The sequence below is a fragment of the Chamaea fasciata genome, unplaced genomic scaffold (assembly GCF_029207755.1).
Source record: "Chamaea fasciata isolate MVZ Bird 193981 ecotype frontalis unplaced genomic scaffold, bChaFas1.0.hap1 SCAF_20, whole genome shotgun sequence".
NCBI classification, from domain to species: Eukaryota; Metazoa; Chordata; class Aves; order Passeriformes; family Sylviidae; genus Chamaea; species Chamaea fasciata.
The window spans coordinates 5,486,229-5,499,028 of NW_027094105.1; the positions used below are offsets into that span (position 1 = coordinate 5,486,229).

Here is a 12,800-nt window from a genome sequence, read left to right on the forward strand (position 1 = left end):
GCCACAAACAACTTGCAGCTTTCTATTACTCTGGGTTATTATTATGCTGACTTAGGCTGAACTGGTGACCTAGAAGAGAGCAACACCAACTGCTGAGTCCCTGGCCGAGTCAGACCAACCCCACTGCAGCCTCACTTAACTGGAACTCCCTGCCTTCACTCCACAGTCCCTGGGCTAGTAAAAAAACAAAACAAAAAAACCCACAGCAACTACCCCCCATGTCCCACCCCTAAAAACCCAACAAAAATCAAAACCACCAAAACAAAATAAAACAAACAAACAAGCCAAAACACAAACAAACAAGCCAAACAAAAAAAACACCAAATCACCAAAAAAAAAAATCCCAAAAAACCCAAACCAAAAACCACCCAACAAAATCCAACAAAAATTGCCAATGTTAAAGATGTCTGAGAAAAACCCTCTGCATTAGACCCACACAATTCCATAGAAGTTCCGCAATGGTGTCATTCTTCTGGAAAAAAATGTCTAAAAGTAAGGGAATTCCATGTCCCTGATATGGAAACAATATGCTCCTTTTGCCAGAGTTTCAACTTTCACCCTTTCCAAGCTCTCGCATAAATGCTGCCACATGATCAAGACAGCACTATCTCCACAAGCTGATCTTGCCACAGAGCACAGGGAAGACAAAATATCTGTCTGCCACCTCAACTTATCAGTCCTCGAGGTGGAGGTAGCAAGAGCAATCAAGTGGAGGACATGGGCACAAGGCAAGAAGCCCCCAAGCCAGGCAAGCTGCAGTGAGCCCCTGCTGCTCCCCATCTCCCCACACCTCCCCCTTCCCAGTCCCCCACTTCAGCCTTTCCAGCTTCTCAGTTTTCAACCCAGCCTGTTTTATATCAACAATCTGACTTCATTTCCTGAATGTAGAGACAGGAAAGTGTGGAACGAGCTGCCAAGGGCTGAGCCTCTCAAAACTTTGGCTGAGCGCTCTGCCCATATGTTAGCAATCTGGCAGGGTGTGCTATGGCTGAGCAGCATCCTGGCCAAGAGGGGAAAAGGGCTTCTCTCTCTCTAGCTTTCCAGACTTGGAGTCAGGAGGGAAGAGAAGGAAGAGCCGGCACACATCGAAATGGGAAAGTAGTTTGTGAAATCCTGTATTCAAAGTCCTCAGTCTGATCCCAAGAGGCTTAATGCTGCTCATATTGCCCTTCATCAATAAGGAGAAGAAAAAAAAGAAAATCAGGCAAAACTCTCCCTCAGCAGCAGAGTATGTGTTATATAAAATGTGTTCGTTGGCTGTGAGTTAATCTCTAGAGCCATGAGGCCAAGGGGAGGGGCAGCAGTGGCAGAAGCCCCCAGACTGTATAAAACAGAACATGGTGCTCAGCACTGGATTGGGAATATTGTAGGCACAAAGTAACCACCCCTCATCAGGGCTGCTGCTCCCCACAGGAGTGTCAGCCTGCAAGGAGACCTGCGGAAAGAGATGACTGCAAGCTCCTTGCAGAGGCAGAATAAGTGCCAGAGGATTATTCCCCCGCCTCCGGCACAGTGCAGAATACAGCCATATGGCTCTGTACTTCGCATCTACCAGGGAAAGAAAATACACGTGGCCAGGAAGACAACCAGGATCCATCAGCCATTCCAGTTGTGGGGTGGAAAGCACAATAACTGCAGAAAAAAAGTGATGCTGCAGTTGCAGCCTGATGTTCCAATGTCCTTTTTTGCTGCTACACATCTCCTTATGGTGGCTAAATCCTAGAGATGGGTTTTGGCCAGATATAGCAATAATCTGCACTAACACCTGAATTATTTGTTGCTAACCTGTAGGTAATAACCTACAAGAAGTTCAGAGAATTCAGCAGGCAGAAAGCCAGCCTGACTCCAAGCATTCTCTCCGTTCACCTGGATTGCCTTGGCAGCAAAGTAAATTTTCCTGCTTTTGGATACAGGCAAAATGAAGCTGACAGATGCATGTGTGGGCTCCCTAAGGTTGGAAATTGGCACTCACAGCACAAGAAAATAATTGGCAGAATTATTAGGTCTCAGTTTGCATTTGGAGCATAAATAAACTAATTAAAGGTTTCCCTGTAGCTGTTATAACAAACACCTTCTTCTGCACAGAGACAAGGGTCTGTGGATACGGGAGAAGACATTGCCATTGTTTTAATTGGGGGTTGTGTGAAATTAGGAGAAATTCATCTTGTTTAAACCTTTTAATCTCCTTTCCCTCCTGTAAGATGTAAAGTATTACGGGTAAACAAACCTGCCCCAGAGCTGCCTGGAGTTTCACTAAAATTGTTTCTGTTAAACACATGCACGGTATTTTGGGAACTCCAGTAATAAAACTGTACTCCAATGGAGAAACATTAACATCATAATTTATAATAAACACACTGCATGAATACATGCACATTAAAAGACTAGTAGGAAAAAGCCCCTGGAATATTTGAAAGCAAGTGAACAGAGCTTTTCAAGCTGAACCAACCACTCCACTCCCCCAAACAAGATGTTACCAACTGCTTTCTGCTTCTTGTCTTAGCAAGTAGAAGAGCTGAATTTCTGAGACGTGATTCCTCCAGGAAGCCCTGGTCATCCCACTACATACACACATCTTGAGACCATCTTTCCCAGACACAGCCCACCTGTAGCACTTTTACCCTCAGAGCATAATTTATAGGAATGATTCCTCCCCCAAGCTGCAGAGCAGCTGCAATGGCTTGTTTACATCAGAAAGCTGCCTTGGTTTAACTTAAACATCTCATCCTAAGATTTTCAGCTGATTTAGTTCAAAACCTCTGTAGACACTAGACCTGGACTCATGTGATTGATCACAACCATTACTGTTGGCTTAGTAAGCACAGCAACGGTAATTAACTCACCTTCACAAAAGTAAAGATTTTTACTCACATCAGCTGAAATAATGTGCAGATTAAAACCTGCAGCCAAGTCCAACCCTAGGAAGCTTTCAGGGGTTTTATGAGAAAGCACAGGCAGAAATCTGAGTAGCTTGAGAGAGACTATAGTGCCCGAAACGCCACTGTCACGACCCCTCTAAGGTCACAGCAATGCCCACCAGCCTTCACAAAGGACAACCAGGCACTTCTCCCTGTCCCTGTCCTTGTGCCAGGGCCAGGCATGAACCATCCCAGAGTATCTGACTTGCTTTGCTAAGGTAAAGCACGACACACAGACACACACAGAGTGTTTCACACTCCCGAGAGAGGGTGGGTTACACCTCCCCAGTGCATGGTCAGGGCCATGATGGGAGTTCCAAGTGTTCGTATTTTCCGTCACAAATCTTATCCGTCCACACTAGGAGAAGGAATCCTGGAAGGCAGACACGTGAATGAAGTCCTCTTTATCCCTGCAGCACAGGGAGAGGGAGCAATTTGTGTGGGCAGGGACTAACATCTGGAATTGCTACATGAGAGCCAGGCGTCACAGAAAGCGACAGCATTCCTCAAGTTTCCATGCAGGGTAGGGAACCTTCCTTTCCCCCGCGCAACCCCATCCGTCAGCCGCTCACTTCCTGCCAAACTCTGCCTTCCCAGCAGCCAGCAAGCTCCTCCCTCGAGTCTAGTTAGCTTTCCACTGCCACGTCAAGTGAGGCAGAAGGACAGAAGGGAAGCAAGAAGGGAGGGAGCAAAAACCAGAAGAGGGAGGGAGGCTCAGCAATGCCAGGGCATAGTGGGGGGAGAGAAAGAAGGGATGTGGATTGCTCCTGCAGCAGCCAGAGGTGAGCTGCAAGGGCAACTGGCCAAGGTTGCCTTCTGCAACCCTGTCAAAGGACCTTCTGGAGGGCTTGGAAGCAAAGGCTGGTCGTGTTTGAGCTTTGCTTGAACCCACTGATCTTCAGGACAGGAGATGAGGGTGCATGGGGCCTGAGGATCCTCCCACACACCTCCATGGGGAAGAAAAGGAGTTGAATGAAGCAACAAGTTCTGCACATCTGGGTGACAGCCAAGACTTCACAGCATTTCCTTCTCAAACTGCAGTAATCGATTTTTTTTTTCTCTTTCTATAAAGGTGCAGCATATCCCAGGTGGAATCCAGGTACCAGCCTGACACCAGCACTGGAAGAGGAAGGCGCTTGGAAACTTGCTCCAAATTGGAAACATGCAGGGAGCAACATTTCTTCTCCGCCAGCTGCCAGAGGAGGATGTTTTTCCAATCAGGACTTGGACTTTCGTTCACCCCATCTCTGCCCCGCACAACCCCATCCCAAAAGCAGGGAGGGGAGAGGACTAATGAGCTGCTGATTGCCGGAGAGCAGATCGCAGAGGCTCCACTCCGTCTGCCCAGTGTTCAGACTACCTGTTCAGGACTACGAGATTGTACAGTAGTCTGCACATTGGTTAGGCTGTGCTGGGATACACCACACACTGCCAGTGCTGCACGGGGACGGCAACACCTGCACGGCAGAGGGACATGCTTGGAGAGGGTGGGCTCTGGGGATGGCTGCATGCAGAGGTCACTCATCCCTCAGCCTGGGAGGGTCTAAACCCTTTGGAGCCATGCCTGATCATCACTTTTACTTGCCTGTTCACCAGCCTACTCACAACCCTCTTATTTCTCCTCTGTCTCTCTCATTCCATTCCTATTTCTTTCGGTTTCATGTGCTTGACCCAAGGTAGCTGTGTTCAGGATGGCTTGTGTTTCACATGCTAAGCTTTGCCATAAAATGCAGAAATAAACACACAGGCCTGTCGGAGTCACAACTGTGGTGTGCTTTGCTACCTGAGAAAGCAGGTTCAACCACAAGAAAGGTGACTGGAGAAAGGGGAGTTCATAGTGTAAAGAATATTGCTCATGATACAAAGAAAAACCCGCAACGGATTCAAAGTTGGAGGTATGGATGCTTGGGATGTTGTGTTTGCTTTGATGTTTGTCTGCCAGAGAAAGAAGAGAAACAGTGAAAGAATAAGTGAGGACTGATTAAAACTGAGTAAGATTATGAGAAAACATACACTTGTGAAAAAAAGATAAGGACATGAATGCAAAGGCTCCAGAGAATTAAAGAAAATGAACATGTTCCAGAGAGCATCTGAGAGCAGCATGAAAGCAGGAGAGGAACCACTTTAGAGCAGATCTGCTCTTATGTTCTTTAAAACAAGCTGGATGCAAAAACTTGACTGCAGCCAACTCATCACAGCAAACTTCTGATGACTGGGAGAATCTGAGTAAAGAAAAAGGATTTCTACCAGCTGATCTGGGCCTCAAGAACATGGACTGGGGAGTGGAAGGGGCCAGAGAAGAGGGAAGTGCATGTGTGCAGTGCAGGGGGGAAACAATCTCGATTGATACATGTGTTTATTTGTAAACTAGAATTGGGTAAGAGATACTGACAGGTACAGAATACACAGCCATCCAGTGACTGCCAATAAGGTCACATCTTCCCCAGGACAGGAACACGTTTCAAGCAAAAGAGAAGGCACGAAGACAGAGAAGAAGCTCAACAACGACTGATGCATCAGGAATCAACATGATCTGCAAGGAACACGAAGCACCTGCATGCACCTGAAGTACCTAAAACTCTGCAGCCATCCCTCCCTGTACACACACAAGTCTCAAATACAGTGACATTGCATGCAAGATGTGAATATAACCTCACACAAGCAAATAACGTCATTCTTCTAATGAGCCACACATTCACACAAGACCCAAATTTCTAGTACATGATTTACCTGAGTAAGGACAAAAGGTTCCCTCTGTATTGCACATTCACACAAATTCCCAAAGGAAGCAGCAGATATATATCCATCCACCCAGCTATACAAACACTTCAGCACACAGTGGCACACAGGCACTGCAGCAGGAATTGTCACCCTGCAGAGCAGGGAGTGAACTTGACTGGCAGGAACCACAGAGCACAGTGCTCATTCCATCCTGCCTACAAGGTCCCTGCCACCAGCAGCTCACTCCAAGACACAGATCCTCTTTTCCAGCAGGCAGGAAAGCCCTGCAGTGTCACAGGCACTGTGCATTTCATAAGGGATCTGGGCAGAAGGAGCATTTGAATCAAATTCTTGTCTCATGTCCACTGTGGTGCTTGCTGAGCAGCCAGCGTGCTCTGGTGCTGAGCTGCTGCTCCACTGGGATACTATGGCCTCCCTGAGCAAGGAAACCTCACTCTGTACTGCCAGCAGCCAGAGCAGGCTCCTCCCCACCTCTCATTCCCACTGCATGATCCCACAGGGTTCAGGAGGTGCAGGTACCTCAGGAGGGTCGCCAGGTCCTGGGAGGCCAAGCTTTCTGTGGGGCCACTCTCCATGGGGCCAGTGTTTGACTCATTGAGAAGAGACAGGAAGAAAAACAGAGAGCCCAGGAGCACACACACATGCTCTTGGCAGCAAGGCAGAGTGGGGAGCCAACTTTCCACCCCCGCCTGGCCCACTCTTTCCTTCCCCTCCCATTCCCCAGCACACTCCTTCAGGCCCCTCCAGAGCATCAACAGCCATATATCCCTGCTAACATGTAATGCTGGGCCCTTTAAGACATTTTAAGCTTCAGTTCCTTTCTTCAGAGGCAGAGAAAAAAACAAGCCAGTGCTGCGGAAAGACTGGTATTTCACTAATGGGGTCCAGATGTCTTCATTCCACAAACACTGGGTCCCGGCTTGTGGGACAGGGCAGGGAGAGGCATTGTCCCCAATCCTCCTGGCCCCAGAGGTGCTGGCCCAGCCTTCACCCTCATCCCACCACACACCACCTCACCCTCCTCCTTCCCGCATCAGCACCCACAGCTCTGCTACCAGCACTTCCATCCACAAAAGGCAGATTCAGCTTCCTCCTTGTTCCCTCTGGAAAGTAGCCAGAGCACAGGGGAACTAGGACAAGAGAGCCCACAAAAGTGCAGGGTGGGGCAGACAGCCTCCTCCTTCCTTCCAGAGCTGAAGCAAAGAAAGGCCATCGTGTACAAGCTTTAAAAAAACCACGAGATTGTTTCAGGAGCTGAAGAGGGCATGAGTTCTCCTGAACTGGTGAAGAAGAGGAGCTCTGTAATAGATATGCAAAAATCCACTCTCTGACAGGGGACCAGGCGCTGTGAGCAGCTTTTGGGCATTGAGTCAGCTCCATGCAGAACTGAGGTTTGGGATGGGAATCCCCATGCTCAAAGCTCTCCCAGCTGCCCATCAAAGGCACCTTTCCAAAGGCACCAACTTTTAGCCTGACTCAGTTTTTGAGTCCAGGCGGACGTTGCTTCCTTTGTCCCTCACAACAGCCAGTGATCAAGGAGTTTGACTTGGGGAGGAAGCAAATAAAACACACACTTCCCTTTCCCCCCTGCTCCCACTCAGTTGAAAACAAAGACTCCTTTCTCAGAGGCAGCTCAGACCTCATCAGTGCTGGGTCTCTGTGTCTAAGGGACAGGGGCTGGCAGGGAACTGTTTTCATTAGGCAGCTCTGCAGAAGGGAAATGGTGCAGACCTCCAGTTGCTATCAACCCCCAAGGCTGCCCTCCCTCAGGAGGGGAGGGAGGTCCAATCCCCATCCCAGACAACTGGAATCTATCAACAGTTTATACATCCCCACTGCAGACCGCCCTCCCTCCCACTCCCTGGGGGAAGAACAGGGAATTCTGATCATCTCTGTAATACAGATGTAGCAGCTGGCTTTGATTAAACTACTTGATGTTTATAACCACTCGACCTGCATATGAAGCCCAGAGGAGAGGGAAACCTCCCCAAGCAAATCTGAACACAAAGGGCAGGGGTCTTACAGCAGAGAGACACTGATTTAGCAAAAGCCATTTCAATGTGTAGTTCTTTAATTACGAAATTGCTGCGTGCTCATCCATAACAGCACAGCAGCCATCTCCATACAGAAAGCAATATTTGGAGGCTGATTCATCACTGTATTTGTCATCATTTCTACCTGCTGAGAAGGAAACAGGCCCACTGAGAAGAAGCCAGGCCTGGCTGCAGCTCCCAGACACAATACTGAGTGCCTCAGAACACCTGAGGGACACTAACCACAGTAAGAGGCAGAGAAGTTTCTTAATTTGCAATCAGAAACCCTGATCAACTCAGAGCTTATGACTACATCATACCAGACGTTTTTCATCTCCCAGCACATTGAGGGGACTAAACCTTTCAATCATGTTCTTACCAGAACCATCCAGCTATTCTTTCTCTTTTCAAAGTAGTCAAAAAGGACAATTATCTACCTTTGTCTTGCATAGGAAGCAAGACACTGTTGACAGTGATTTCAGCTGGAACGATTCTGTCTGCTTATAACAATTCCCACTGAAGCAGAAACACATCACAGCACGTTGCCAGAATTGCTAATATTCAAGATTATCAAGCAACTCTACAGAGTAGGTCCATGTTCCTATCAGAGATACTCCACACATCACTGTACTTTTGATCAGCAGAACTCTGGCCACTTACAACTCAAACAAATTTAAATATAACACATTAACTGGCACGTTCAATATAGAATCAGTAAAAAGACATTCCTACTTTGCATATTTAAGAGCTGGACCTGGGAGAGATTAAGTAATTTACTTGAAGTCAGAAGGAGCCAGCACCTGAGATGGAGCTTCAGGTCCACAGCTCCTGTTGCTTTGCTCTGAAAGAGCTTTTTCTCTTGTACCCAGGAGATGCATGAAATCACTGCCACGTGCCTTCAGAAAACTCACTGCTGCCCCACAAATGCCTAAAAGTCCAAATCTTGGAACTAACCCATCACACCCTTGATGATCACAGCTGCCACAGCAAAACGAATAAAGGTCAAATTCATTCCAAGTGCCTGTCAACTTTCCACTGAGCCAGAACTTCAAGCATAAATATTACTCCTTGTGCGTCAAACAAGCCATATTCACATCAATTCAGAAATGCTCAGCAGCACTGAGGCCATGGGGAGCCTGGCCCAAGGACAGTTTCAGCTTGTCACAAGCTGCAGACAGCACTCAAAAGATTCATCTGTAATACCCAGTGTATGGGTATTACAAGCACTGAAGTGTTTGTCCTCACCAGATGCCTGAGACTCAAGTGGCAGAGTTGAGCTACTCACCTCATCATCCTTGTACCAGGAGAGGTTCTCCGCTGTCAGGACAAACCAATACTCCTTGGAGCCACCCTTCATGATCCCAATGTTGTTGATGGTGAGCCAGCCTTTCCGGATCACCTGAGGGGGTGGAAGCAGGGAGCATTAACAAGGACAATCATTCCTGGCCTTAGGTGATAGAGGAGGGATCCAAGGGTATCCCTACATGCAGAGCAGTATGGAAAGACAAGGAACATGGTGCTCTCTGCTGCTGCCAGAAGAGCCCCCCACTCAACTGGCCAGTGAAGGTCCTTGCCCCAAAAGGGCCAGGAATAGCATAAAAAGGAGGCAGGAAGGAACAGTGCTGTGCATTATACCCTCTGCCAAGAGGAAAGAGATACAGAAAGAACTACATCAGCAGTGCCTCGGACACTGGCACAACCTACAAGCACCAAATCACACCAAAACACCCAGAGAAGGTCATGCCTAGAGAAAAATAGGACACCAGCACACCTTTCAGCACACTGCAGGTGTGGAGTGCTTCACTCGGCTCAGGGTAGGGGGAGCTAGTTGAGGACATGGCCAAGCACCCCACAAAGAATTGAGTTTAGTAAGAGAAGTCACTAAGGATAACAGAACAAAATGGTGCATCTGGAATCAGTACCCTGGACTTCAGCATACCCAGGTATTTGGGCAATCATATTAATCTAGGGCAAGGCAAGTTCCTAGAAGGTTACTCTGTAAAGAAGCCAGGCTATTACTCTTTAGGGGATGCCCATTCACCAAATGCTAGTTTAGAACCCCACACATGCCATAATCAGATGCAGGTATGCATCAGCTTAAAGGCATTAGTTTTAACTGTTACTGCACGATTTACACCCAGAAACATCTGTGTGCATTATTTGTACCCCGTTGTACAGATATGCTTGCTGAAAACTTCCTGTCATTGAAAAACCATGACACTGCACTGTGTATTAGCAGGTTGCATCGCGTGAGCAACCTACCCATTTGGCCTACCTGGTTACCTGCCCTGGAGGTACAGGATCATTTAACTGGCAATTTACTCTGTAAAGGCAAATGTAGGAGCCTCGGATCTTCAACTCCTGCCTTCTACGCTAGAGCTAGTCCTACTCTCCATGTGGACAGGAGGGGGCAGTGGAACAGAGCTACACATCCTTGGATTGCTGCTTCTTATCTCCACCCACCCGAAAGATGTATCCGCAGTTCTGAATTCTTCCTCAACATACTACCTTTCCACCTCGTTTCTGCTTCATCTGTGTCTAATGCCAGCTGCCCTCCTCTCCCCATTCGGCAGCAGAGGGAATAATGTGTTTATGCCCTGGTTTTGCCTTCCCAGATGCAACATTAATGTTCATTAGCACACCCTCCTGAGTGGCCTTCTACTCACCAGGATCTCATCCTGCAAAGGGGAACCATAGCAACAGCAGCAGAGCAGAGAGCAGGAGAGGAGCAAAGAGAGGAGAGATTATTACCAGGAAAGCTGGAGCAGGAGAAGAGAGGCTCAAAAATAAAGTAAAATAAATTTGAGGCTGGTACCAAATCTTTTATCCCAGGTGTTAACACAAGCAATCCCCATCCCAAAATAAATCTGCTAACAGGAAAGCAAAAGCACTTTACAGGTAGATCCAGAGTCTGCCCTTTGCACTCTGCTACGCTCAGCTCTACTGTAAGGGACTGCAGAGGAAGGGATTCCCTACCGCTGCTCCAAAATGGCTGGCTGGCCAGCCCAGCCTGCTGAGAACACCTGCCTGCCAACAATCTGAAACACCCTGCAACGTCATGTCCAGGGAGAGGTGGCCAAACATTCTGTTACGAAGAGGATGGATGTCAGGAGTGACTGTCTTTTTAAAAGACTAAGCAAAAGCATTTGCTTCCATTCTCTATGAAGCAGCTTGTGAGGATTTGTTTCCAAGATCTTCTAGCCAAGATAGCCTTGTCACGTACCCAGCAAATCTGGGGCAAAGTGCCATTAGTCTCTTCTTAATTACGTGTACACTCCTTACAGTTCCTGGAGGATTAAGGGAAGTCCTCCCCTCCACCGCTGTCTTCTCCCATGGGTGTGTTTGGATACGCACCCACTACAACCATGGCTATCATCACCCTCCATCTCCCTGTACAGAGATTTATATACTTCCAGTGCAGTTACTCAGACAAAAGGTCCATGAACTCTCTTAATCTCTTTTCAAAAAGTAGATACCACTCCTGGGAAAGACTAGGAAGGACAGTTCTGTAACAGTTCAGACCTAGTGTTCTGTACCTCTCACCTTGGCAAGAGAGTTGGTGCAATTAGTGAAGGGGCTGAACAAATAGGAATTTACAGAACATTCATTAATAGGGATTTCTACCAGAAAAGCAAGACCAGATCTTGATTATCAAGCTGCCATTGCCCTCCATTGCTGCCAGATGCTCAGTTCTTCCTGACTGCAGGAAGCCTAAACCACTGTCCTCCAGTTATAAACAGTTTGACGAGTTAAAAAAAGGCAACACAACAAAACAACTTAGAGCAGTGCTGCATCCAGCCCAGCACTTGTCCACCTGGTAGCAAACACATCCTCCTTGCAGCAGTGAAGGAGATGGAACTTGGCCTACCTGGTTACCAGCTGCCTTCTTCTTGCTCATCTGGCTGCTCCTCTGCTGAGCACTGAAAACAACAGCAGAGACATTGAAAACTTCTAAGCTCTTCTTGATCACCTGAATCCTCCTCCCTCTGGTTAGCTGCTACAGTGAGTTGGGGCCCCCCACCACTGGCTTCCAAGCCTTAATAACCCCATCTTTTGCCATCTGCTCCCTCAACCTGGACTACTCACCTTCTCACTCCTACATGAACATCATTTGGGTCACTAACTCCCCCACAGCTGCTGGGTTTTTTTGTTCTGACACAAACCTAATACTGTAACACCTCCTTCCACGCATCTCTATTCTCACCCCAGCCTTGCAGTCCAGAGCCAGTGAAAAAAACAAGCAGTACTGAGAGCTGCACCATTCCTGGGACAATAGCATCTGCACCAGGGCCTCTGCACCCCATTTACTGGAGCAGCTCTAGGACAGAGCCACAGGAAACACAAGTGGAGAAGAGGAGGCAAAAGGAGGTAGGTGCTTACTTGGCAAAGCCAATGAAATCCTCGTGGTTTGTGTTCATGTAAGCCAGCTCAATGTCTATTAGAAGCATGACCTGCCAAAGAGAGGCACAGAGCAAGAGGTTAGTGACTGACACTGCTAACAGGCACACAGAGCCCTGGACACTGTCCATCTGATCCCCTCTGCAGCCAGACACTCCTCAGCTCAGACCTGACTTAGACATCTTCAAAAGGTGTCCCCCACCCAATTTCCCCCATGACACACACTCCTGATCCCCACCTGATCCTTGGTCCTGCCTTCTCTCTCACGGATGTGGGTGGTGACAATCCTCTCCATCTCCTCACGCAGATGAGGGTACTGGCTGAGCTGCAGGAGAGAGGAAACACGTGCACATGGGAAAGGGAGGTAAAAAGGGGGCTGCAGCCCCCCCACATGTACACATGCACACATACACCTTGCTACCAGATATTTTCAAGGGAAGTTCTAGAAAGCTGGACTTGCAGACAGATTTTTCCAAGTTCCTGGAAGTCTGTTGCAGGCAAAGTTAATTTCTGCTTGCTCTGGGCTCTAGAGAAAAGCCCTTTTCAGTCTTGCAGCAACCTTTCTGTCTCACCAGAGCCCTGCTCCAAACTCACCACATTCTTCCTGTCATGAGGCTTTTGGCAAAACCCAGATACGAGTGCACTGCTTCTTGCTTGTTGGGTTTTTCCCATTAAAGTGAGTAGTTTCTCCAGATGTTCAGCATCTCCC

The 12,800-nt window shown here is 47.9% G+C and overlaps 1 protein-coding gene across 20 annotated transcripts in view; it reads right to left on the minus strand.

Moving 5' to 3' along the window:
• The window catches only part of DNM1 (dynamin 1), a 65,153-nt gene that overhangs the window by 15,064 nt on the left and 37,289 nt on the right, over window positions 1–12,800 (minus strand). For 16 of the 20 annotated variants that reach the window (XR_010723492.1, XR_010723495.1, XR_010723493.1 and 13 more), the window contains exons 11-15: window positions 12,330–12,416; window positions 12,074–12,144; window positions 11,562–11,613; window positions 10,360–10,371; window positions 8,979–9,092 (exon numbers count right to left, since the gene is read on the minus strand). Coding sequence is in view for 15 of the 20 variants with exons in the window: in XM_066200924.1 (XP_066057021.1) it covers window positions 8,979–9,092; window positions 10,360–10,371; window positions 11,562–11,613; window positions 12,074–12,144; window positions 12,330–12,416 (336 nt within the window). In the remaining 5 variants the exon portion in view is untranslated. The remainder of the gene's footprint in view (window positions 1–8,978; window positions 9,093–10,359; window positions 10,372–11,561; window positions 11,614–12,073; window positions 12,145–12,329; window positions 12,417–12,800) is intronic. The other 4 variants (XM_066200922.1, XM_066200926.1, XM_066200925.1 and 1 more) reach the window with 1 other exon arrangement.